Source organism: Panthera leo, chromosome D2 (genome assembly GCF_018350215.1).
Source record: "Panthera leo isolate Ple1 chromosome D2, P.leo_Ple1_pat1.1, whole genome shotgun sequence".
NCBI lineage: Eukaryota > Metazoa > Chordata > Mammalia > Carnivora > Felidae > Panthera > Panthera leo.
This window is the reverse complement of record NC_056689.1, coordinates 46,045,702-46,072,420: the sequence shown is the minus strand read 5'-3', so window position 1 is coordinate 46,072,420 and position 26,719 is coordinate 46,045,702. Positions and strand designations below refer to the sequence as shown.

The 26,719-nt window shown below is 48.6% G+C and overlaps 1 protein-coding gene across 4 annotated transcripts in view; it reads left to right on the top strand.

Annotated features, from left to right (window-relative positions):
* The window catches only part of ARHGAP22 (Rho GTPase activating protein 22), a 168,500-nt gene that overhangs the window by 20,205 nt on the left and 121,576 nt on the right, over positions 1 to 26,719 (top strand). The window contains exon 1 of one of the 4 annotated variants that reach the window (XM_042907645.1): positions 5,631 to 6,035. The exons of the other annotated variants lie outside the window; for them this stretch is intronic. Within the exon in view, the coding sequence (XP_042763579.1) occupies positions 6,002 to 6,035 (34 nt within the window). The 5' untranslated portion in view covers positions 5,631 to 6,001. Of the gene's footprint in view, positions 1 to 5,630; positions 6,036 to 26,719 lie in introns of those variants that run through there. 4 annotated transcript variants of the gene reach the window in all.

Below are 26,719 nucleotides of genomic sequence, written 5' to 3'. Positions count from 1 at the left end.
ACCTCCACCCAAAGCCAGACCCTTCTGTTGGGCCTTCTACTTTGGAGCTCCCCAGAGTGCTGGCAGAGACACTGACGTGGTACTCTGACACTCCCTTCCCACCCCACTCCTGAACACGTGACCCTAGGGCTACAAGACTCCAGACACCGTGCCCCAGGCTGCAAGTCACAACTGAGGGGCTTTCCAAGCCAAGCCTCCATGTTCTGGTCTCAACCCTCTTACTCTGGCCTGGTGTGCCTGGGTGGTTTTACAATGCCCAGTCCTGGATTCTGCATCTTTGTCCTGATTCTCTGGCCAGGATCCTTGGGCACCAAAGACCCAGAAAAGTAGGAGTCCAGGGCTCTAGATCCATTCTGGGGGCCTGGGCTGTAGTGTGTGGCCAAAACTGAAATTGAAAGCCAAGCTAAACATCTGAAGGAGGCATTGGGCCAAGGACAGAGACAGACATTGGGCCTAAGGCAACAGGACTGAGGCCAGGGACAGTGGGCCACGCAAGACGCCCTGCTCTCTGGGACAGTGAGTCTTGCAACACCCAAGTGCCCACAGGCTAACCAAGGATACGTTCAGAGTACCAGCAAGGCAAGGCCACCAAAGTGGCAGAAAAGTTCACCTTTGATGAATCCCACACGATCATGCAATTAAAAAATCTAGAAAGAATACTTTAAATTCAGCATACTGTTAAGTTTTGTTTATAGTTTATATTTAAATTATGGGTTATAATATTTAAATTATGGGTTAATTTTTAAATTATGGGTTGATCCTGGGTAATAATTATGGGTAATTTAAATTTTATATATTTAAATTATGGGTAAGGTCTTCATCAGCCCTGGCAAGAGGCCTTTTAGAAGGTTCCTGTGGCCTCAGGGATGGGTAATGAGAGAGATAGTAAAGGTGCTGAACTCTAACCATTGGGCTCTGAGCAGGGAAGGGACCCCGAAACAGGGCCCAAAAGGGTACATCCAAGTCTGGTAGGCCAAGAAGGGCAGCCAGAGGGTATATCTGGTGGGAAGTTCAGCTAGAGTAACAAAGGGGACCAACTAGGTAATGACTCTCCCTTTCATAACCATCCAAGATACTTCGAGGTTGACAGTGGGGGCTTGGCCTCACTAGCTGACTACAGGGCTCAGACTACAGGGCTTCTCCCTTCTCCTGCGTGGACTTCCAAGATGGCGCCAGAAAAAGGAGCCGAGCATGGAGGAGTGTTAGGGCAAGGAGTCCTGTGGGCCACATCTAGAGGCGGCCATATCATGTCCTCTCCTAAACAATGGCCAGGGCACAGTCACACCGAGTGCAAGGAGGCTGGGAGATGGAGGGTATCTGGGCATGCCCATGAAGGAGGGGAGAACAGATCTGGTGGAGAGCTAGCATTCTCTGCCCGCAGCAAAGAGTCGTCAGCCAAGGCGGCGGCGGGCACGGAGTCAGCAGGGGAGGAAATGGTCAGAGGTGTGCTGGCAAACACCTAACAACCGGCTGCCTAGAAGGAAAAAATGTTAAGTCCTGATTGATAACGTTTACTGATTTTCTTGATGTAAATACTCCCACCACCACCAATTTCAAACTACCAGCATGATTGCTGAACAAGGAGTTGCCAAGAGATGTGAGTAGCCCTGCAATATATAGATCAATTGAGTTCTTCATAGAATCAGAACCAACAGGAGAGATAGATAGATAGATAGATAGATAGATAGATAGATAGATAGATATAGATATAAAATGTATTATAACATATTTATAATATATCTAAATATATATATTTATATGACATACAAAATCGACCCTCACAATAGTATTTTCACCATGCATTTATAAAAGGTGCAAATAACCTTAAGAATGTAGACACTATTGAAATGTAGGAACATAATTAGGAAGTGATGTGTGTTGAGTGTGTATTCCCTTTGTTTTTAATATAATTTAGTTCACTGTTTATAAAATTAAGCTTATAACATGTAATTTCTAATGATGTCTGTTAAAATTGCCAAATTCCTGAAAACTTAGCTATCAGCTCTCACTGGCTTTTGCTACTGGCCAGCTGGTCCAGCACACCACTGGGATGGACAGGAGTGACGTGCCAGAGAGCCGCAGCGTCAGCCTCCTGGCAACAGGGACAGAGAGCACTAAAAGCAGGAAGTCAGGGGACACTGGTGCTGGTGACTGCTGCGCAGGCATCTCAGACTCTGCAACCGCGGTGTTTTCTCCTTCTGCCTCCAGAAGAGCACACTCTGTCCTCCCTACAGCTTCCGGAACAGGGGAGCAGGGTTCTGCTATCTATATGACATCTCGGTAAAAAATAGAGAAAGGCTCACCCTCCTGCCAGCAGATCCCTCGAATGGTGCTAGAACACAGAGCTTTGCCAGCAGAGCCCAAACCCAGCCCTACTCCCCCCTCTACTGGACACCGTTATACAGTGCACAGGCCATACAACAGTACCTGTGGCTCTGTGTGGAATGGAGCAGTCTCCCGGTGAAACTTGGGATAGAGGCCCCTTTCCATTTTCTGAGTGGGAGATTGGCGAAATGTGTCCGTCCCTGAGAAGACTCCCTTGGGATGACAGCAGGCAAAGACCGCCTCTGGTGTCCCCAAGCTCACAGATATGCAATTATCTCCTAAAGTCGTGGTTCTCAACCCTGGTCACATGTTGGATCACCAGAAGAGCTTTTACAACTCCCAGTGACCAGTTTACATGCCAGATTATATAGGACCCAATGGCAGATGGGACACAGGTGTTAGTTTTCAAAGCTCCCCAACATGCAGCCAAGGTTGAGAACCACTGACGTGAAGCCATCTTGGCTCTGGTCAATGACACTGGGTTGGGTGACCGCCTGACCGAGAGGTGTGCATTCCAGCGGATGCCTTTGAAGAGTTCTACCCTCCCAAACCTCTCCACTCACCCTTCAGCACCTAGCCAAGTCTGGCCCACAGCAGCGTTAGGAAATGCTGAAATGATGCATGCCAGGGAACTGGAGAAGGGAGACCCAGGACCACTGGGGCAGGGGCAGGGCAACGGGAAAGAGGCCATCTCTCTGTCTCTACTTCTACGTGAGGCCTGTATCTTTCTGCCTTGGTCTCAGTCTCCTGTCTGTAAGTCAGGGGAGTAGTCTGTTCCTTCAAACAAAAACTTATGCAAGAGGTCACCATGTTCAGCAGATCTCCTTGCCCCATTCTTGTCCTCATCCCACCTTCCCTCCTTGAAGCCTCAGAGGGACCTAGGGGCTCCTAGGGCCCTGTGGTACAGGCTTGGTAAACAGCAAGAAGGAGGGGACACTAATGTCCCTTCCCGCTGGACTCTATGGATCCCCTCATCCAGAGGAGTCCTGGGAACTTGGTCTGAGGGCAGAGAAAAGGAAGAGCTACGTTGTCCCCACCCCACCCCTGTCCCCCATCATTCTCAGGTGCACAGTCCAGAGTAGCTCTTGCCCTGGTCCCAGCTTTACTTCTGGGTTTGAGCCCAGAACCTCTGTGGTTTTGTCTGAATCCAACACTGATCCCAGGAAAATCAAGAGGGTGAGTCCAGCAACTTAATGTCATTGGGGGAAACAGCTGCACAGGAAAAGCACCCGGGGGTTGATTCTTAACCAAAACAAGTGTGAGTGGACCCAAACTGAATCCTCAGGGCATTTTCGTGCCTCTAGCTTGGAGGACGTGGTCCAGGCTGCATTACTCACAGGGCTTCATGATTGCTCAAGACGTTGTCACTGACCACGGGACCTCACCCTGTGACCCTGATGTCAACATGAGATTTTCCAGATCTGTATCCTCCCCAGTGCTCCCCAGTGGCCTCTGTCCCAGCCTGACCCGGCCTCTACCTGGTCTGAAAGGAAAAGGAGGGCAATTCCATCATTCAGTGGTGTTTCTTGGATCTGTCCCCCAAGCCAGTATTCCTCATAGAGCTTGTGGCCTGAGTCCAGCCTGAGGCTCAGGGCTGGGAGTGCTGGAGGGATGTTGGGCAGTCTGTGAGACACAGATAAGAGCCCTGGGGAAGTGTTTAATGGCTCCTGCTGGTGGTAGAATCAGGAGAGTTTTACAGGGAACTTGCTCAGAATGATCAGGCTTGTGTAACTGAAACCATGAGACAGCACACTCCAGAGAGAGGGAGACGCTGGTGCAAAGGCACAGGGGCACACGGGCTGCACGTGCACATGGCTGTGTGTGGTAGCATGCCCAGGAGATAGGTCACAGACGAAGGCATGGGCAATGCCACGAAAAGCCTTGGATATTATATCAAAATACTTATTCATCTCTTCTGAGGGGTGGCCGAGGGCCAGAAAAAGTGACTTGTTGCTGAGTAAGACAGCTTTGTCTCCAGGCACTCTGCTTTCTCCCTGCAACCTGGCCTTTGGACCTCCCACATCCTGGTGAGTCCTTGACCTCTGCAATCCTCTCCTCCTCTCTGTAGGCCAGACTTGTCCTCTCTAGCACGGATTGCTGCAGGGCCTCCCAGTAGACCCCTAGCCCCCAGAACTTCTGCCCATCCAGGTGCCAGAGTTGATTCCACATTAATAGGACATTTGGGGTTCAATAGACATGGGGGCACTCTGAGGATCAGGGAGGGAGCATGGCTGTTCAAAGCAAAGTGGTCATCATTGAGACCCCTCATCTTCAACTGTTACAAGGTCCACACAGCACTCAGGCTCAAAAAACAAACACAAAAAACAAAAAACCCAGCCCCAGGCACAAATGCCTAACCTCTCATGGGGTCATTTAAGGGGCACAAAGGCTGGTCCTCACCATCCAACAAGTTCATTGAGTGCTCTCGAGTCAAAAACTGCTCACACGAACTGGTTGGAATTTAGGGATTTAGAGAGACTGGCATCATAGAAAACTATCAGCTGTAGACACACAGCCCTGGATTCACATTCCCATCCTGACTGTATTGTATGACTTTGGGCAAGTTGTTTAACATTTATGTGCCTTATTTTCTTTATCTGCAAAGCCACGACAATAGCACCTGCCTCGGAGAATTTGAGAAGTATGTGACATATGGAATAGAAAGCACCAGCCTAATGCCAGACACATAGTAAGCACCTAATAAATGATAGCTGTTAGTGTGACTGCATTTCTTGGGCAATTTTTAGGCTCTTGAGGCTGAACTCCCCAGAAGCCCCGCTATGCATTCTTTAGAGTTGTTAGTATTAAACAGTTAGCAGATTCACTACTCAGTGAACAGTTTTTGAGATCCTACTAAGTGCGGGCCCTGAACTTCGTGTGCATCCTGACTCCTCTCACCTTGTTAAGGCAGCAGAGACATTCCTAACACGCATCCCTCTGCTTGCTGGGCCCATCCAGTAAGGAGGTGAACACCGCCCAGGCTGCAAGCTCCTTCTAAGACACGCCTGTCTTTCACTGTTGAACCTTGAGTTCCTAAACCGCCTGCCTGCAGGAGACATCAGGCGGAGCAGGTCCCATTAGACGGACCTGCACGTTCCCCCCGCCAAGAGCGCTGTCCCCGGGGACCTAGCCAGGACAGGCGGGCCTCGGCGGGTATTCCCTGCCTCCTCTCCCCTCCGCCAGCGCGCGCGCTGGACTGGCCCTCCCCGCTCAGTGGGCGGATCTGTCGGGAGCCGTCCGACCCGCCCGCGGCTGGGCCCCGGCTGTACCGCCCTCCAGCTCGCGGACGCGCCGCGCCCGTCCGCCCGCGGGGAGCCCAGCCCCACGCGCCGGCTCCGGGATGAGCAGTGCCGCGTGCGCCCCGGGGCCGAGGGACAGCCAGGCCGCCCCGCCCTGGCCCCGAGAGTGATCAGCAGCCGTTACCGAGCCTTTTCATGGTTCGCTTGGATGGGAATTAATTCTGGGATGGATAAATAATGCATTGAGGTTCGTGTAGTCCAAGGCAAGCCTTCGGTCGGGAGCAAAGGAGAGGGAGCCAAGGGAGTCTCGCCGGTAAAGCCAAGCAGCCATGGGGGCCCGAGCGGGGCAGGAGGGGCAACTGGGCAAGAGGAAGAGAAAAGGGAAGTGGATGACAGCATGATCGGCACAAGGACGCTGGCCTGGCGGCTTCTGAAATATGCTGAGCCCAAAGATCAGGCAAGCCAGGAGGGGTAAGTCCAACTTCCTGGGGCGGATCTGGGCACAATGTGTGTCTCTTGGCTAACACGTGCAGACACTTAGCCGGCTGCCACACTGGGAGTCAGATGAGGCAGGAATTCCAAAGGCATCTTCCTGACGGACATGCCTTCCCAATGAGGCTCCTGGGGTCTGTGGGGGTCAGACCGGAGACTGACTAACAGGGAAGTAGCCATGTTAGTGCCCAGTCGATGTTCAGCCCTCATCCAGTATTCTGTGTTTTGCTGAGTTCCTGGGTGGCTCAAAGTGACCAGGTGACAAGTTGGTGAAAACTTTGTACCTTTACTAAAAAATGCAGGACACTCAAGATTTGCCCTAGCAGCCAAGACAAAAGTGGCCCTCACTAGGGAGGGCCGTATCCTGGTTTCTGGGGACAGCCAGGTCCAAGTGAGAACCCTCATTCCTGTGGCCTGGGAGGGTGTTCTGTAGAGCCTGAAGGAGCCACCTGGGCTGGGCTGCAGGAAGCAATTCCTCAGGCAGGTCCCATGGGGAAAACTCCTAGGAAGCTGCACAGCCTGGAGATGAGGGTATGAGGGCAGAAACTTAGAGATAAGTAAGAGACGGCAGTCTGGAGAACCTTGCAGGGATGATCTTGCAGGACTCGGCCACTGCCCCAGCCAGCCCATGTCCCTGCAGAGTGGCCTGGAGACTCAGGAGAAGTCCCAGGACTAGGAACAGCATCTTCCTAGGGATAGCAACTTCTTGGCCAGAGTGTCATTTTAGATGAGAACATCTATCATTTAAGAAAATAGAATGTGCCTGTAAAAGTGGCCAGTGTTTGGGGAGGGCTGAGCCTCCCTTATGAGCAATGACGATGAGGACAGGTGGTTTGGAGGTGGGTCGAATCCCTGCCTGGGGAGCTTGGAAACAGCGTGTCTCTCCCCATGTGTGTGTGTGAGTGACAGGGACCCTCCAGCCCCCCGTGAACTCATGGGCAACACACCCATCTCATTAGCTTCTAACAGATGACTACTGGATGGGCTGGCCTTCCAGAGCGTGGTCACAACTGTCAGGACTCTTCCGAGGGGTGCTCCAAATGGATGATAACCTGTGGACCCTGGTGGACAAAACAGGCTGTGCGTGGCTCTGCTGAGGGGTGGGAGTGCAATCTAGTGACCAATTAAAGGGTTGGGCCAGGCCATGCATGCACTTTGAGAAAACTTAAGTCTGTCCTCCCACCTATCTAATGTGCTAGCCACTGGCCAGATGTGGCTATTGAGCCTTTGACATATGGCTAATCCAAATTGAGAAAAATACACACTCGATTTTGATGACTTGGCAGAAAAAAAAGAGTGTAAAGTATCTTAATAATGATTATATTGAGTACATGCTGAAATGACAACATTTTGGATATATTGGGTTAAATAAAATACAGCATTACATTTAATTTCACCCGTTTTTTTTTTACTTTCTTTTAAAGCAGCTACTAGAACATTTACAATTACAATTGTAAATCGTATATGGCTCACATTATATTTCTATCGCACTGTACTGGTCTAGAAAGAGATCGGGGCTTCAGCAGAGGGGCTCTCAGGAAGCCAGCCTTTGAAATCCCGAACTTCTTACAGAGTTGTCCTAGGTCAGTGGTTCTCAGCCAGGAGTGATTTTGTGCCACCCCGCAGGGGACCTTTGGCATCGTCTGGAGACATTTTTGGTTGTTCCAAAATGCTAAGGTGGAGGGACACTGGATGATATTATCTGGTGAGATATGTTAAAAGATGACTTTTATGTTACCGTGTGTCAGCTAACTACTTACCCACATGTATGATCATAAACTATGATAGGAAGTATTCTAAGAGCATATACTACAAACGTAGCATCCAGAGGAAATAAGTGGTACTTGAGCTGTAAGCTGGGAAATGACAGGGAACTAACTAGGCAAAGAATGGTGGAAGGTAGAGGCTGCCTTCTAGGTGAGGAACAGCATGTTCAGGTGCTGTGGGAGGGGAGGGGCACACAGGAGTAGGAGGCTGAAGCTGGGGGCAGGGAGGGGCAGCAGGCACAGCATGAGGCCAGAGACCAGGTCAGGAGTTGGATGATGCAGGGTCAGGCTTGCAGTTTGTTAGGGAATAACCCCCCTAAGGACATTTCTGGAGCAATACAGACCAGAATGTGTGTGTGTGTGTGTGTGTGTATGTGTGTGTACCTGTGCACACCTTAAAGAAATTGGGCTGTGGTAGAAAGAACTTACATCAAAATTCATCTCCATTGAACCTGTTCGGAGCTGGGCAGGATACATGTTATAAACACAGCAAGCATAGTATGCAAATCACAGCACTTGATATCCAGATATTGCCTTGTCCAGACTGCTCCAGACTGTTGGTATTCCAGATATACTTCCAGGCTGTGCCACTATGTGGGTACACTGGGTTGCATGAAAAAAACTGGGGTTGCTTTTGGGGATAGTAAAATCAGCCTCAGCCAGCTCAGAAGCCTCTGGGGTCTGGCCAAAAGGCTGCTCTGCAGAGAGGGTCTTCCCAGGCTTGACTTCCCAGAGTCAAGTGGGCTGTTAACTTCCTGGCAGGCCCCCATCCAGGCCAGCCCTGTTGGCAAAGGCTGCCAACACCTGAAAGCTGTCCTCAGGTCTCTTTCCTATGGAGGGGGGAGACGTCAAGATTGAGAACCTCTGAGGGAGTGCCTACTGTCACTTACCTGCATAGAGAGCTAAGTTTGGTCCTGTGTCATGCCCTGACGGAGCTCACTTTCCAAGAAATTAGAGGCAGAAGAGGCAGATGTCAACATGGGACACACACGCACATGCACACGCACACACACGCTTGCACACCGGCTTATACGTAAGAGGACAATAATAATTCATAAAATAGAGAGGCACCCAAGCTAGCTGGAAGAGGCTCTAAATAGGCCAGTGGATTCAAATATTGTGCTTAGTTTTAAGTGCATCACACAATTCAGACTGACTTTAGGAAAGTTGTCCAGATTGGCTCAAATCAGCATAATGTGGCCATTAATACAGTATGTGATTTTAGCTTGCCATTGCTTGCTTAGGACCAGTTCAGACTCATCCTAGCTAGTCATGGCCTGTTGAAGTGAGCCCAGGCTATTTGGAACCAGGGGTGGCTCCCTGCTCCCCGCCTGGCTCCAGAGGTCCCTTCCAGGGACCCTTCCCTGTCGCCTTGCCCCAGCAAGCTCTTCCTCCCCTGATGCCCATTTCCATATTCCCAGAGTGGGAATCGAAGAGAGAGCTTACCCTGCCCTTGCCACTTTTGCCAGAAGAAAAATAAGATAAATTGACTAAAACCCCATGAATTTATTACATGTACAGTGGAGCAAGTCACAAGTCTGTGTGTTTTGTGACACTAGAAGTTGCCATTTCTTTTTCAAGACAGAAAATAAAAGCATAAGGCAGGTGCCTTCTCCTCTGGGAATAGGAGAGGAGGAGCAGCGGAGCCTCGTGCCGTAGCTCAGACCCACTACCACATTCTGTGCACGCTCCCTCCTCTGCTCACACAGCCCCTGGGAACACCTGGTTGGAACCAGGTCTGTCTCCCCACCTCTCCAGCCGTAGGCAGAACAGAGCCCCCAAATACTTGACCGCGATGCAGCCCCAGCTGGCTCCAGATTGTTCGCCTTTCTGAAATCCCACTGTAATGGGGCTTGTGTCTTCAGACATCGGGATGTTCTGTCAGTCTGGCTCGAGGCTTGTTGTTCTGGCCTGGCCCTAGTTTACTAGGATGAGGGATGGGACGCAGACCTGTCACTTTACCTCCCAAAGAGCTCTGGACTCGGCCTGTCTCACTCATCCTCGTGCCATCACCCACCTGCAGCCGTCGTCATCTTTCACCTGGACTATACCAATAAGACTGCCTCACTCTCACCCACCTCCATCCATTCTCCACTTCAGAGCCAGAGCTATCTTTTCAAATGTATATCCAGCCATAAACTCACCTCCGGCCTCTTCCCCTAGCCCCAGCGTGGACTTCTGCATTGCTCTGTAGGTTAAGAGCCAAAGCCTTTACCATGGCCCACAAGGCCCCTCTTACAGTCTAACCAGTGGCCACCCCTCCAGACTCCTCTCACTCTCCAGGCTCCAGCCACACTGGCCTTCTTCCTGTTCCTCAACTGTCCCATGGGCTTCCTACCACAGGGCCTTAGCATGCCATTTTCTCTGCCTGGAATGCCTCTCCCTTCTCTCTGTCTCTCTCTCTCTGTCTCTCTCTCTCTCTCCCTTCTACACGCACATGCACACACACACATGCAGGCATACACACACACACACACACACACACACACACACACACACTCCTGGACTCCTACTCACCCTCAGCTATCGGTTCAAATAAGGGAAGGGAAGTCCTCACTTGAGGACTTGAGCCAGGGAAGTCCTCCCCCATACTCTCCAATCTCAGCTAGGTCCTCTGCTACATGCTCTCCTTTCTTTCTTTTTTTAACATTTATTTAAATTCAAGTTAGTTAACATACAGTGTAGTATTGGTTTCAGGAGTAGAATTTAGTGATTCATCACTTACATGTAACACCCAGTGCTCATCCCAGAAGGTGTCTTCCTTAATGCCCCTTGCCCATTTAGCCTACCCCTACCCAGAACCCCTCCAGCAACCCTCAGTTTGTTCTCCGTATTTAGGAGTCTCTTATGGTTTGTCCCCCTCCCTGTTTTTATCTTATTTTTCCTTCCCTTCCCCTGTGTTCATTCGTTGTGTTTCTTAAATTCCACATATGAGTGAAATCACTTGGTATTTGTCTTTCTCTGACTTATTTTGCTTAGCATAATACACTCTAGTTGCATTCATGCTGTTGCAGATGGCAAGATTCCATTCTTTTTGATGGCTGAGTAATACTCCAGTGTGTGTGTGTGTGTGTGTGTGTGTGTGTGTGTGTGTGCGCGTGTGTGTGTGTGCATGTGCGTGTGCTACATCTTCTTTACCCATTCATCAGATGGTGGACATTGGGCACTTACCATTAATTTGGCTATTATCGATAGTGCTGCTATAAACATTGGGGTGCACGTGCCCCTTTGAATCAGCTTTTTTGTATCTTTTGGGTAAATACCTAGTAGTGCAATTGCTGAGTCATAGGGTAGTTCTATATTCAACTTTCTGAGGAACCTCCATACTGCTTTCCGGAGCAGCTGCACCAGTTTGCATTCCCACCAATAGTGCGAAAAGGTTCCCCTTTCTCCACATCCTCACCAACACCTGTTGTTTCCTGAGTTGTTAATTTTAGTCATTCTGACAGGTATGAGGTGGTATCTCATTGTGGTTTTGATTTGAATTTCTCTGATGATGAGCGATGTTAAGCATCTTTTCGTGTGTCTGTTAGCCATTTGGATGTCTTCTTTGGAAAAGTATCTATTTGTGTCGTCTGCCCATTTCTCCACTGGATCATTTATATTTTGGGTGTTGAGTTTGGTAAGTTCTTTATAGATTTTGGATACTAACCCTTTATCTGATATGTCATTTGAAAATGTCTTCTCCTAGTCCATCGGTTGCCTTTTAGTTTTGTTGATTGTTTTCTTCGCTGTGCAGAAGCTTTTTATCTTGATGAGGTCCCAGTAGTTCTTTTTTGCTTTTATTTCCCTCGCCTCCAAACATGCTCTCCTTTCTTTACAGCATTTACCTTGGATTATAGTTGTACGCTTCCAGGTAGGATTTTCTGATGGCTATCTGTCACTCCACTGGACTGTGAGTGTCCTGAGGGCAGGAACCATTTCTGGTTTTGAATATCATTATACTTCAACGCCAGGCATCCAAATACATATATTTTGAGTGAATGAATGAATGAATGAATGGTAGAGAAAGCATTAGTCTGGGAGGCTGAAGCACTCTGCCCTAACTGATCCGGGTCCTTAGGAAAGTCAGCCCCTCCTGGACACCTGGGTGGCTCAGTCAGTTAAGTGTCTGACTTTGGCTTAGGTCATGATCTCACAGTTTGTGAGTTTGAACCCCACATTGGGCTCTCTGCTGTTAGGATGGAGCCCACTTCAGATCCTCTGACCCCCTCTCTCTGCCCCTCCTCTGCTCATTCTCTCTCCCTCTATCTTTTTCAAAGTAAATAAACTTAAAAAAAAGGGAAAGTCAGCCCTTCCTTTGACTGACTTATACGTTCAAATATTTTCCCAATTTGTTGCTTGCCTTTTACGTTTATATTAGGTCTTCCCTGCAGATATACGAAAGTTCTTAGTTTTTATGTGATCGTTCTGTCAATATTTTCTCTTAGAGTTTCTGCCTTTGTGTAGAATATTTCAGAATAAAATTGATGTTGCTATTAAAGAGGCTCTTTCTTTTAGAGGAAATCATTAAACTAATGAGCCACGCTACAGCAGCTTTAGCTATCTTTGTTAGCAAGCGTATCAATGTCTTGGGAGCCTTGATGAATGTGCAGAGCCTGGTCAGTACTTTGGAGATGGAGCGAGAGAGCTCTATGAAATGAAGTACTTTCAGTGGCCTCATTGTTCTCGATTCTCCTCACAGGAAAGTAATCCAGCATTTATTGCGTGTCCTCCAAGCTCGAGGAGTCTCCACTACACTTACGTAATTCTCATAACTATACTATGATGAGGCGTCAGTGCTCCCATGTTAACAGATGTGGAAGGAGAATCACGGGTGCCCTGCCAGCAAGTGGTGGCCTTGGTATTCATGTCTGTCTGGTGCTGAGGCTTCTGACCTCCCTCCCCAACCCAGTGTAGGGATCCACACCACCCAAAGACCACTGAAGATAGCACTGCCTGTCCCCAGCGGAGCTATAGATTCTTTGAGTAATAAGTTGCAGTGATTTATTTTTATTTATTTTAATTCCAATGTAATTAACATACAGTGTTATATTGGTTTCAGATGTCCAATACAGTGATGCAACAATTTTATAACATGACTCAGTGCTCATCACGACAAGCGTCCTCTTAATCCCCTTCACCTATCATCCTTTCCCCTCACCCACTTTTCCTCTGGCAACCACCAGTTTGTTTTCTATATTTAAGAGTCTGGTTTTTTGCTTGTCTCTTTTTTTCTTGGTTCATTTGTTTTGTTTCTTAAATTCCACATATGAGTGAGATCACATGGTATCTGTCTTTCTCTGATTGACGTCTTTCCCTTAGCATTTATATACTCTAGTTCCATCCTTGTTGTTGCAGATGGCAAGATTTCATTCTTTTTTATGGCCGAGTAACATCCTATTCTTTATCCATTCATGTATCGATCGACCCTTGGGTTGCTTGCATATCTTGGCCATTGTAAATAATGTGGAAGTAAACACAGGGTTGTATGGATCTTCTCAAATTAGTGTTTTTATTTTCTCTGGATAAATACCCAGCAGTGGAATTACTGGATCATAGGGTAATTCTATTTTTATATTTTTGAGGACACATCACGCTGCTTTCCACAGTGGCTATACCAGTTTGCATTCCCACCAACAATGCACGAGGTTTCCTTTTTCTCCACATCCTTGCCAACACTGGTTGTCTCTTGTGTTTTTGATTTTAACCATTCTGATGTGTGAGGTGATAGCTCATTGTGATTTTGATTTATATTTCCCTGATGAGTGATGTTAAGCATCTTTTCATGTGTCTGTTGGCCATCTGTATGTCTTCATAGGAAAAAATGTCTGTTCATGCCTTCTGCCCATTTTTTTATTGGGTTATTTGCTTTTTTGGTGTTGCCGTGATATTTTTAAGTAGATGCCCACAGCCTATGAACACATGGAGACTGAATTTAGACAATTGTTGGAATATTTAAGGTTGAATTAATAATATGTAGTAGAAAACTAAGCAAAAAAAAAAGACAATTATGAACTCCAAGGAAAGCAAAAAGTGATGTGTGAAAAGAAAAATTATTACAGTATACTACATAGCTCAATTGGGACTATCAATTGCACAGTGCAAATTAACAATGCAGATTTGGCATGTTGATCAAACCAAATTATAATATAACTATATTGGGAAAATGGAGTGGGTGTGTATGTCTGGTAGGGACAGGAGAGTGAAAGAAATAAAATCTTCACTTTCCATAGCAAGAAGACAACAAATAATAGTTAAAAAAGAAAAATCACGAAGTGACTTGGCGTGAAAACATAGGTCAGTGAAACAGGATAGAAAGCCCAGAAATGAACCCAAGCATATATGGTCAATTAATTTATGACAAAGGAGCCAAGAATATATTATGGGGAAAAAACAGTCTGTTCAATAAAGGCTGTTGGGAAAACTAGACAGTCGCATGCAAAAGAATAAAACTGGACCATTATCTTATACTATGGAAAAATCAACTCGAAATGGATTAAAGACTTTAATTAAGACCTGAAACCATAAAAACTCCTAGAAGAAATCATAGGTGGTAAGCTCCTTGACATTGGTCTTGGTGATGATTTTTTTTTAATTTAACACCAAAAGCAGAGGGAACAAAACCAAAAATAAATGTGTGGGACCACATCAAACTAAAAAGCTTCTGCACAGCAAAAGAAACCGTCAACAAAATGAAAAGGCAGACTACAGAATGGGAGAAAATATTTGCAAATCATATCCCTGATAAAGGGTCAATATCCAAAATATATAAAGAATTCACACAACTAAATGGCAAATAATAATAATAATAATAATAATAAACCCAAACAATTCTATTTAAAAATGGGCAGAACTGAGTAGACATTTTTCCAAAGAAGACATATAATGGCCAACAGGTACGTGAAAAGGTGTTCAACATCACTAAGGCGAGGGAAATGCAGATGTCACAGTGATATACCACCTCATGCCTGTTAGAATGGCTATCGTAAAAAAAGTAAAAATAAAAAAAAAAGATAACAAGGATATATTATCTCAAGTGAGATATCTCAAGGGAGAAAAGGAAACCCTGGTGCACCATTGATGGGAATGCAAATTGGTGCAGTCACTGTGGGAAACAGCATGGAGGTTCCTCCAGAAATTAAAAATAGAACTTCCATATGATCCAGCAATCCCACTTCTGGGCCTGTATCCAAAAGGAAATGAAAACAGGATATCAGCAGGGTATCTGCACTCCTATATTCGTTGCAGCATTATTTATAAGAGTCAAGACATACAAACAACCTTAAGTGTCCATCAGGGGATTAGTGGACAAAAAAGATGTGGTGTATATATAGACACAATGGAATATTATTCAGCCATGAGAAAGAAAGAAATCCTGCTATTTGTGACAAAATAGACTGATCCCAAGAATGTTATGCTAAGTGAAGCCAGACAGACGAAGACAAATACTGCACAGTATCACTTATATGGGGAAACTAAAAATGGCAAACTCATAGAAACAGAGTAGAAAAGTAGTTACCAGGGACTGTGGGGTAGGGGTGGAGGGGTGAATAGGGAAAGTTTAATACAAGGGTACAAACTTTCAGCTATAAGATGGACCAAGGTCTGAGGATCTAATGTAAAACATGGCGGCATCGTCAGTAACACTATTTGTATAATTGAAATTTGCTAGCAGAGGAGAGCTGATATGTATCCCCCCACCCCACCAAAAAAAAAAAAAAAGACAAATATGTGATGTGATGGACGTGTTCATTAACTAGATGGGGGAAGTCGAGAAAATAAAGTGTCAATAAATGAATACTGTTAGAAACGAGAGGTAAATACGAAAAAGATCAAACTAAAAAGGATAGAAGTGACTGCCTCTGGGGGGTTGGGGAATGGAAGGTGATGGAAGGACAGGAGACTGCCAGGTTTCACACCACGGCTTGTAGGACTACTTGAGATGTGGTTGAGGAGTGATAGCCCAGAGGTCACGTAACCTCGCACCCGTTCGAACTGGAGGATTGCTCTCAAGGGATGACCATGGGGTTCACAGACCTCTGGTCGCTTGGTTCTGAATGTGAGCGCTTGGTTCTGAATGGTGTGGCCTTCCAGGATATGCCCGTGGGGACTCCATGTTGCCCCCTGCCCAGGCTCGTCAGCTGAAGACTCCCCAAGACAGAACACCGTCAGGGCCCTGAGAGTGGGCCGGCAAAGGGACAGTAACCTGTTTAAGTGATGCAGTATCTGGCATTGTCTGAGACTCCGAGAGAGGGATCGAGGGCTAGGAAAGGGGTCAGGGAGGTGGTATATGAGAACACTTTCTGGAGAGTGGGACCAGGGTGTGGGCCAGAGCTCTGGCGGGGACTGGAGGCCTCACAGACAGTAGCCTGTGGTGCAGAAGGGAGGCCACGATAGACTCGTCCAGTGGTCTCCTTGTCCTAGGTCAGGCCCTGGACCCACAGCTCACAGCTGTCACCTTCCCTAAGGGTTCAGGTGCCCAAGCCTAGACGTTCTCCACTACTGGCTGGGTCTTCTACCCCACACAGAAGCCTGGATTCTCTCCTGTCTCTCCCCCTGGAAGTTTTCTCAGAACTGAAATGAAATTGCAGAGGCCCCCAGATGAACCAAATGTCTAGGACAAGCTCCAGGCACCTGGTCAGACGAAATAAAATTCCAGTTTGGGGATCTTTGAACAACAGTGGCCTCAAAGGACATTGCAGCCAGATTTTTTGAATACTGTTTATTCTAGGATTTTCATTGTTCATTTCTAATATTTTCCTCGTTTTTAGAATCAAAGCATAATTTATGTACAGTAATATGTGCAAATCTTAAGTGTATAGTTCTGACCACCACCCAGATCAAGATACAGAGTCTTTCTTTCTTTCTTTCTTTCTTTCTTTCTTTCTTTCTTTCTTTCTTTCTTTCTTTCTTTCCTTTCTTTCCTTTCTTTTCTTTCTTTCTTTCTTTCTTTCTTTCTTTCTTTCTTTTGAAAGAGAGTGGGAGAGAGAGCAAGCAGGGGAGGGGCAGAGAGAGGGCAAGAGAGAAAGAATCCCAGGCAGGCTCTGAGCTGCCAGCACAGAGCCCGATGTGGGGCTCGAACCCACAAACTGTGAGACCATGACCTGAGCTGAAACCAAGAGTCAGACGCTTAACTCAGTCTTTCTTTTAACCTCAGAAAGTTCCCTCCTCTGTTCCCCATACCACCTCACCCTCCTCACAACCAGACAGACACTCTTCCAATTTCTATCACCATGGAGTGGTTTTGCGTATTCTTAAATTTCATGTAAATAGAATCATAGGATATGACTCTCTCGTTACTGACACATCAAAGGCCACAGATAGCCTTTCCACTTTCTTCTTTAAGGAAGGAAGGAAAGTCAGAAAATGTGTGTTGAGTGTTCAGAATGTGCCTATGAGTCAAGGGAGAAAATGGAAGCAGAATAATTTAAGTAAAATGCTCAAAATCACACAACTAGTAAGATCCAAAGCAGCTTAAACACAGGACCCTGAGGCTCAAGAAGGCTCCTTCCCCCAAATAGAGCCATGTCCAGAGGTGGAGGCTGGGTGGGTCACTGAAAAGTGGTCACTGAAAAGCTTGGGCTCCAGTGATGGGAGTGTACTTGATCCCTCAGAAGCACCCGTTTCCATGGTATTCACTGTGCTAACGCCGGGTCCCGGGGCCAAAACAGAAGATGCGGTCATGTCACCCATTTGGTCCTGCTGTGTCTCAGATTTGTTCAGCTCAAAGGCACCCTGGCTGCGCAGCAGGCTAGTAAAGAAGGAGGAGGAAGCGGGTCAGATGGGATGAGAGCGTGGGTATCCTGTAGAAGTGTTTCATGAGGCAGTGCAATGGTGCTGGCCCCGGGTGCAAAGGTGTGTGGTCAGTCCAGGCGGGCCTGGCCCCATCCGCCTGCTGATTCTGAGGAATCCCAGCATTGGCTGCTATTTTGTTTCAGTGCGCCATATTTCTGACAAAATTAGCCAGCTGGAATACCACAGCCTCAGATACCTTCCCCTCCCTGCTCGCTTTAGGGGTCAGACGTATATTTAATCTCATGCGCTGACGACTACTTAATAGCAGTGACCAGCGCTCGTGTCTGTTGAGCTTATGTAACCCTGCTTTAGAACAGGCACAACTCATGAAGCAACTTTCTTTGGGCCCTCCACCAGACCGGGGAGTCAAGTCCTCCCCTGTCCCTGCTTGGGTACGGCCCTGTGACAACCCTGGCCACTTCTGGGCAATGACGTGCCCCACAGTCACTTTCGTTTGCAAAATGCAGGACCACTTCAGTATTTCCGCCTCCATCCTCAGGGCCGCATAACTGATTTTCACCCACCTCTTTGAGCGTGTGCTTCTTGGTCTGGCCCTCATCTGGAATGTCGCATCTCTTGAGTCTCTGTGTCCTATTGGAGTGCCCATTTTCATGTCCCATTGTGTGTCCCATGGGTGAAATCTCCTTTCATCTTCAAAAGACCCCTAGTGAGAGACCACTGTTGCCCCATTTTTCAGATGAGGAAACTGAGTCCCAGAGAGATGAAAGAACTGGCAGCCAGGAGGGGCAGTGCTGGGATTCAAAACCCAGAGGCTCCAGTGGCACCTGGGTGGCTCAGTCGGCTCAGGTCATGATCTCACGGTTGGTGGGTTTGAGCCCTGCGTCGTGTTCTGTGCTGACAGCTCAGAGCCTGGAGCCTGCTTTGGATTCTGTGTCTCCCTCTCTCTCTGCCCCTCCCCCACTCATGCTCGCTCGCTCTCTCTCTCTCTCTCTCTCTCTCAAAAATAAATAAACATTCAAAAAAATTTTGTTCAAAACCCAAAGGCTCTTGAACCTCATTGAGCACTTCCTATTTCTCCAGTAGGGCTCTCTCCAGGCATCAGGAAAGGAAAGCCATCCCATGCAGAGAAGGCCTCCTCGTGGGTCAAGACCCAGAGGCACATGTGCTGGTCAAGCTGTGAGCCCCTGGGTATGGCTGCAGTGCAGAAAGGCAAGGGGGGAAAGGTGATGCAGCCTGGGGAATGGGCCCTTTCTACATCCAGGTCGGGCTTTAAACAAGGGAGTGAAGTGCCCGGATGGAGCGTTAGACAGTGAGGCTTGTTGCAGTGTAGGCAGTGTGTCTGCGGGGAGTGACTGAGGGCAGAGAAGGAGCTGATGTCCAGCAAACGCTCTGGGAGCAATGGTGTTTCCCGTCTGCCAACTGCAGAAGATGTGAGGGGGCAACAGGGCTGTTGTCAGAACACATCTACTCAGAGCACTCAGCTGCGACCAGTTAGGTTCCCTGCTTCCGGTCACTGCTCCAGCCCCCAGGGTGCCAGTCTGTTGCTGCCTGAGGTCCACATGCCAGGAGATGAAGTGGACAGCTTGTGTCCTGGAGAGATGCACTGTGAACCCAGCCCTCCTTTCTCCGACTGCCTCTCTGCCCAGAATACCAGCTGAGAGGAAAACTGAGGTCTATGCCCCATGGAAGATGCCCAAAGTTCATAACACCAGCACTCTTAGGACACGGGACGCTACCAGATGCTGGGCCAGAGGAACTTCAGGCTGAACTTCTGGCCCCAGAGAACTAGAGAATGGACCCTAACCTTACTGTCTGAAAGTGGGAATAAATGATTTATTGGCAAGACAGGGTTAGGTAGGCCTGGGCCAGAAGACTGCCTTGGGCCCCCCTAGCCAGACAGCCAGAGACATGCCCTGACTGCTGAAATCATCAACGGCCTCAATGATTACTTAACCATGGGTAGAGAATATATTGATCTAAGCTAATGGCCTGTAGGCAGACAGAAATGAAATTTATAATCGATACTGAATTACATTGACTCCCCCGATCCCAGGCTCCTGGTGAATGGCCTGCTGATCTTAACAGAACTGGAGGTAGCAAGGCTGGGGCCAGCTGCTCTGGGACAAGGTGCAGAGAGAAGAGAGAGGTTTCCAAGAGGCTCAGCCAGTGGTAATAAAACACAGCACTAACCACCATTCATTCAGCGCCTCTCCATTTACAAAGCACTTGGAGAGTGCCTTTCATTTCATCCTCGCCAAGTCTCGGAAGTGGATGGGATTTGTATTTTGCTCCCATTTTATGTGGAAACCTGGGACTGCAGGAAGCCAACGAGCCTCAGGCCTCCGAATTCTCCACCCCTTCTGTGACCTCAGGCAGCCTCTCTGCACACCAACCGCCAGACTCGGAGGCAAAAGGAGGCAAAAGGTGGTTCTGTGCTTTGAGTCAAGCTGCTTGCCGCTTCTCTGATTACGGGAATGAAATCACTGATACCATGTCCTTTAACTTTTTAATTGTATGAAAACAGGCCGCAGGTAAGAGAAATCCTGTTGGTAGATTTCTCCCAAACCAAGAAGATCATCTACAGAGGCACGAGGTCTCTTGGATTTGATCTTTCCTGTCTTCTTTGAACTTGAGGATTCGTGCCTCATGGTGGTTCATTCGCTCAGCGAGTTTATTGAGAAGCTCTGTGCTATGGTGTAGGGATCCGGGCGTGGGGATCCCTGGCCATCAGATGCTCGCAAATCAGTACAGCGTAGAGATGTCTGGCCGAAGGTGTGTGCCAGTTCTGGGGGCAGCAGAATGGATGAAAACCAACCCCTCTGGTTTGAAAAGCTACTAGGGGCGTCTTCACATGGTAGGAAACTGCACTGATGCCTCCAGAGTGAGTCAGGGCTCAGCAGGCTGGCAAGCACAGAAATGCAGAGATGTGGCGTAAAATGACCCCTATGGGGACCAGTCACTGGCTTTGGAAAAGAGGGGTGTGGGGTATGAGTGGGAGGTGCAGCTGGAGACCTGGCAGAGCACTGGCTCACAGAGGCCTTCTCCTCACCTCCACTCCAGACCCACGCCAATGATGGCTAAAGCACAGCCTCTTCAAAGGAGACACAGCAAGAGGGGCCTCACTGTGGGATGGCGTTTGGAGGTCCAGCTTGTAGATAGAAATTAATGGAGGTCCATGAGGCAGGAGGGGTTAGGGTAGAGTCTGTTCGAGGACAGAGATGTGGGCCCTGCGAGGGTCAGTGTTAAGAGCCTGGGAGCCAGAATTGCCAGGTCTGGCCACATGCTCTCTCATCCTGTGTGTCTTCCTGTGCCCCCTCCTGGGCACATCCCTTCTTCCCCGGCCTTCCATAGTGTAGGGGATGAAAAACATTTCCTCTACCCTCTTAAGTTCTGCATCAGGGTCCTGCTAATTAAACTGATAGAAGACAGAGTAACAGGAGGAAAGGCAGTTAAACCCAGGACAGTGTCGGATGGTGATTAGAAAATGTGTGGTAGAGGGGCGCCTGGGTGGCTCAGTCGGTTAAGCAGCCGACTTCAGCTCAGGTCATGATCTCGCGGTCCGTGAGTTCGAGCCCCGCGTCAGGCTCTGTGCTGACAGCTCAGAGCCTGGAGCCTGTTTCAGATTCTGTGTCTCCCTCTCTCTGACCCTCCCCCATTCATGCTCTGTCTCTCTCTGTCTCAAAAATAAACGTTAAAAAAAAAAAAAAGAAAGAAAATGTGTGGTAGATAAAGTTGTTCCGAGTCTCACTCTCCTCTTCCTGGTACAGGAGTGGGGGAGGCATCTACAAGGGGAATTTATACCCTGCATTTAGGCAGGAAGCGGGAGGAAAGAGAGCTCCTTCAGCGTTTGCCGTTTCCCGGTTGCCTGCCCCTCGAAACAGTCAGTGTGCCATATTGCCACCATCAAGTGGCATGTTTCAGGGGGCATAACCTGACCCTCTCCCATGTTCACTCCATTCTCTCATCCAGCTTCAGCCTCCCCACTGGTCTCCCAGCCTCCCAGCCCGACTTGGTCCTGCTGCCCTCCTGCTCCTGTTTCCCTTGACACGTGGCGGGGTGACAGTGAGACCTTGCGTCTGGGTGTCTCTGCTCCCCCTTTTACCTCTGCTAGGGCAGGCGCGTGCCTTTTCATCTCCATACCCCAGGGGCTAGCACAGGGTAGATGCACAGGAGACCCCCACGAGTGGGTAAGTGAGTGCCAGATCAGCTGAATCGGAGGGGGTGTGCCGCATGGAAGTTTAGAGCAAACCCTCTTGCCAAAGACCAGCACCAGCTGAGCCGGGAGGCAGACCCGGCAAGAGCCAATAAAAATAACTTAAAAAAAATTTTTTTTTAATGTTTTTATTTATTTTTGAGACAGAGGGAGAGAGAACATGAGCAGGGAAGGGGCAGAGAGAGAGGGAGATACAGAATCCAAAGCGGGCTCCAGGCTCCGAGCTGTCAGCACAGAGCCCGACGCGGGGCTCGAACTCACGAACCGTGAGATCATGACCTGAGCCAAAGTCCAACACTGAATCGACTGAGCCACCCAGGCGCCTGTAAAAATAACTTTCAAGAATGTGATCTTTTATATTGATTTCTTAAAATCATTACAATAATCACAATGAAAACAAATCCCAACTTTCTAGACCACCTCTGCGCTCTCTTAGAATTAGTACTGGTCACTTATGTACCCCTTGTCGTCTTTCGTCCTCCGGACCCTGAAGTGAGATCCGTTGGGAGGGCCTGGCTGCTTCTCTAGGTCCCTCGGATGGGGGTCCTAGCAGAGAACAGATGACCAGGTAGAGTCCAGAAAGAATGCTAAGTGACAAGTTGGGAAAAAAAAGTCGGGGACACTGAGGAACCCTAGTGTAATAAATCACCTGAGGCTCGCGCAGTATTCCCAGACAGCACGGGGACCTGACGAGGCCCCCTCGCCCTCCGCTGCAGATTGCATTAACGTTATGAAACCGTCTTGTCCGGCTCTCCACATCGCCCCTTCCATTACCTCACCTCTCCTCTCAATCAATCTTTCAGCCTCAATACTTACCCTTTAAATCAATTCCGCTCTGTGAGCCATCTTGCTAGTTCTCCAGCCTGGCTTTAAAATCCCATTGACTTTTATAAATCAATTGTGTTTTAGCTCATGGGCAGCCACTCGTCCACGCTCTTGGGGCTGCACTTACAGAGCTCCAGATGGAGAAGCATTCCCCGGCTGGCTGCAGGGCCTTCCCAACCCCAGTGAGCACTGCCAGGACCCGATGCCCCTGTGGCCACCCACGACCAGTGCTGCCACAGGCCTATTCAGAGGGCCCTGAAAGCAGTCGGGTGTGTTAGGTGGGGTTCTCCTGAGTAGCCCTTGAGATGAGGATTGTCATGAGGTAATCTATCAATCAGGTGCCCCCAGGAGACACCAGAGAGGGGGTGAGGGAGCAGGACAGGGAATGGTACAAAGCCCAATCAAGGGAGGTGTCAGCCTGAGTCTCCTGGGATTTTAAAGTGTGAATACACCTCTTTACCCCTCCGAGTGGTTTCCTGCTAGAAATCAGGCTGCAGGGGCTCTCAGGCTCCCACACCCAGGTACTTCTAGTCTTCCCAGTGCCTGGGCAGAGTGGTCTCCCTTAACCCCAGGGCAGTCTTCCAAAACAGGCCTGCAGCCCTGAAAACCCAGGGAGTCAAGCCGTAAGGTACTTGGGATGGGGGTATGCACATAAAAACAGGAAGAGGGATCCGAGGGAATTTGGGCAGAGCTTCAACATGATCCACAATCAGAGGTGTCTATGCTGTGTCCTCAGCAATGTGTAAGTTTCAGGACCCACCAGATGCTCTGGTCGCTGCACCGCTGGGCAGGTGAATGGCCCACACACCTTCCCTGAGCCCCTCCTTATGTGGAAGGGGGAGCAGACAGGCTGGAGGAGACCCAGGCCCACCAGAAGGTCTCACAGAGAGGGACCCCCTGACCTGGTGCCCTGGAAGGGCCACAGATGGGCCTGGGTCCGGCTTCCAGGAAGCATCATCCGTTTGGCCTGGAAGGTCCGAGCAGGCAGCGGCCAGGCTGCTCTTGTTTGTGTTGAGGTCCTCAGCCCAGCATGATGCTTGTCACAGATAAATACTTGTAGACATTTATCAAACTAGTGATATTTAATTGTTGTTTGACATCTCCCAAGAGGATCCCATTCCATACCAAAAGAGCTCTTTCATTTTACAGTTTTTATTTTCATTTACTTCCCGTAATGGAACGCGTGCATTCCTTCCCTGTGTAAAATACACATCACTCAGGGGTACACTGTTCCCTCCGTGAATGGTCACCATCAGAGCTGTGACATGTTCTTTCTACACAAATACACATACCCACCAAAAATACATTGTGATGCCTTTTGTTTGGAGGGGGGTGTTTTTCTTCCCTTTTTTATAGAATTTTGTGTATTGTTCTGGAACTTGCTTTCTTCCACCACTATAACAGAATTTAAATGTTAAAAATACAGCAGGAAAGGGGAGCTGGGGGCTTGGGGATACCTTTTTAAAGGACGGTCGGACCTTCCTCATGGAGAAAGTGGCACTTGAGTTCAGAACGAAGGGGCAGAGAGAAGTTCTGTAGGGACAGGGGCGGCAGGTGCAGAGCCGGGTGGCTGGCACATGGCTGGCAGGTCTGCGAGACAGCAGAGACCAGTGCAGTCAGGGCTGGGAAAGCACAAGAAGGTGAGAGGTCACATGGCCAGGGCCGGAGGACCCCCGGAGGCTGTACTGATGGCTCTGACTTTTACCCTGCGCATGACAGGGAGTCCCACAGGGCTTTCCTAGGGAGCAACATAGTCTAACTCCCATCTTCAAAAACTCTCTCTAGCTGCCTGCTAGAGACTAAAGGGGGTGTGGCAGGGCAAGATCCAGCAGAAAGGTTCCAGCAGTATTCCAGGTAAGAAATGATGGCCGCCTGAGGATGGTGTTTCACTGACTGATGGCGGAGACCTTGGGAGGAGTAGGGGGCATGGCCAGGAAAGCCCAGGAGTTCAGCTTCACACATGTGACACTGGAGGTGTCATGTAGACAATGTGACAGACACATTGGTCTCTGCACAGGCACCTCGTACACACAGATGGTGTTTAAATCCACGAGACAGAAGCAGATCCCCGAAACAGTGAGTGTGGGTAGAAATGGGGTCCAAGGACTGGCCCTGGGCACTGGACGAAGAAGTGGGAAGATGAGACAGCATGGCGGCCAATGAAGGAGGGGAGGGGAGAGTGGTCTTGGAGCCCCAGGGTAGAAATGGCCCTGGAGGAAGGAGGTTACCGACTGGATCCATTACCACCAGGGGTCAAGAAATGGGAGGACCAACCTGATCCTTGGGTTGAGCCACATGAGGGTCACTGCATCCTCAATGAGAGTAATTTGGATGGGGCAGAGGTAGGAGAACCTGACTGAGTGGGGTCCAAGAAGAACAGGAAGCAGTTGGGGGTGATGAAGAAGCTGTGGAGATGGATGGTGGTGATGGTCACACAGCAACGTGAGTGTACTTAATGCCCCTGAATCGTACACTTAAAAATGGCTAAAATGGTAAATTTTATGTTATGTATATTTTACCGTGAAAAAGGACATTAGGAGAGGAATTGGAGAAAAGGGAGTGAAGACACCTTTTCTGAGGTGTTTGATAAAAAGGGGAAGCTAAACATGGCAGCCCGTGTACATTCACCCTGTTCCTTTTGACCTCTGCAAAGCGTCTTACAGTGTGAATATAGCACAGTTTATTGGGCCATTTTCTGATCGTTGGCCAATTGGGTTTTCCCCATTTTTAGGGATCGCATACAGGGATGCCCTTACAGGGACTGCCTGTGCACTCGTGGTTCGTTCTTGTAGGACAGAGACGAGAGGTGGAATTGCTGGGTTATAGACCGTACATGTTTTTAACCTGAGTAAATACAGCCCAATTGCCCTCTAGTTAGTGGCTTACAATTACTCACAACCCCATCGACACATGTCATTACCAGACTTTAAAAATGTACCTGCCTGAAGGGTACACTCGCTATATTACCTGCAGGCTATAATTTGCATTTTGCGGATTACTACTGCAATTCGGCATCCCGCACGTCTTGATTGTATTGTATTTTCTCTTCTGTGCGTTTACCTGTTCACTTCTTTAATTTCTTCATCTCTGAGAAGTGAAAGCTCCCCATTTCCTTGGTAGGCAGAGGGCGCGAATCAGGGCTTGGTCGGCTGGCCCTGCCTCTCATTTTGCCCTAGCAACGTCTGGATGCTGCGCAGAGCTTTGCCCTTCTCTGATAATGAATGAACCTTTGGGTACTTGAATTCCATTTCCTCTACCCAGAGTTCTGACATCTCCCTGGGACTAAGGACCTTGAAGATGTAGGGGACCAAGCTCCCTCCTAGAGAACTCTCTTTGCATGAGTGTGTGTGTGTGTGTGTGTGTTTGCAAGTGCGTGTCTATGTGTAAGAGTGTATACATACATGAGTGGAAGAATGTGCATGTGCATGAGTGTGTGACTGTGTATGTATGTGAGTGTGTGTTTGTGTGTGCATGCATGAGTGTGTGTTTGCAAGTGAATATGGGGGCTCCCGGGAAACACCAAAATCTCAGGGTTCTGCTCTGTACCTGGAGGAGTTCTGTAGATTTGGGAGGCATGAATGGATAAATAAGTGAATGAATGAGTGAATGAATGAATGGCTGTGATGTGAGCAAAGGGCGCCCTCCTTCTCCCAGGGTCACGAGCTTGCCCTGGGCCTGCTCCTGGGCCCTCTCCGGAAACTCCTGTCAGTTCTGGAACTTTAGAATGTCTGAGCTCTTTGACTTTGAAAGCTTCACCTAAGTGTTCACAGAACTGAATAGGTTCATTCAAGGAAATGCTGAGGACAGGAACAATGGTTATTAATAAATCATAACAATGATTATTTTCCTTTCGAGATACTCAGTGGGCCTTATAAGAAGCAGCATCTCTGTGATTGATCAGCTGAGAAAAAGCCTGGGCTGGTTTGGCAGCTTCGTTAGCATCTGTACGAAGTGCCTCCCTGGTGAACTGAGGCAGCAGAAGCTGACTTTTCTTCTCCTTTGAGGGAGCCTGGGGCAGCGCAGGCAGGGATGCCTGCATCTGCTCAAACAGAGACCAGTGTAACTTCCTGCCTCAGTGCAGACCCCTTGCCTTTGCCCCAGGGAACGAGGCTTCCCCCCAC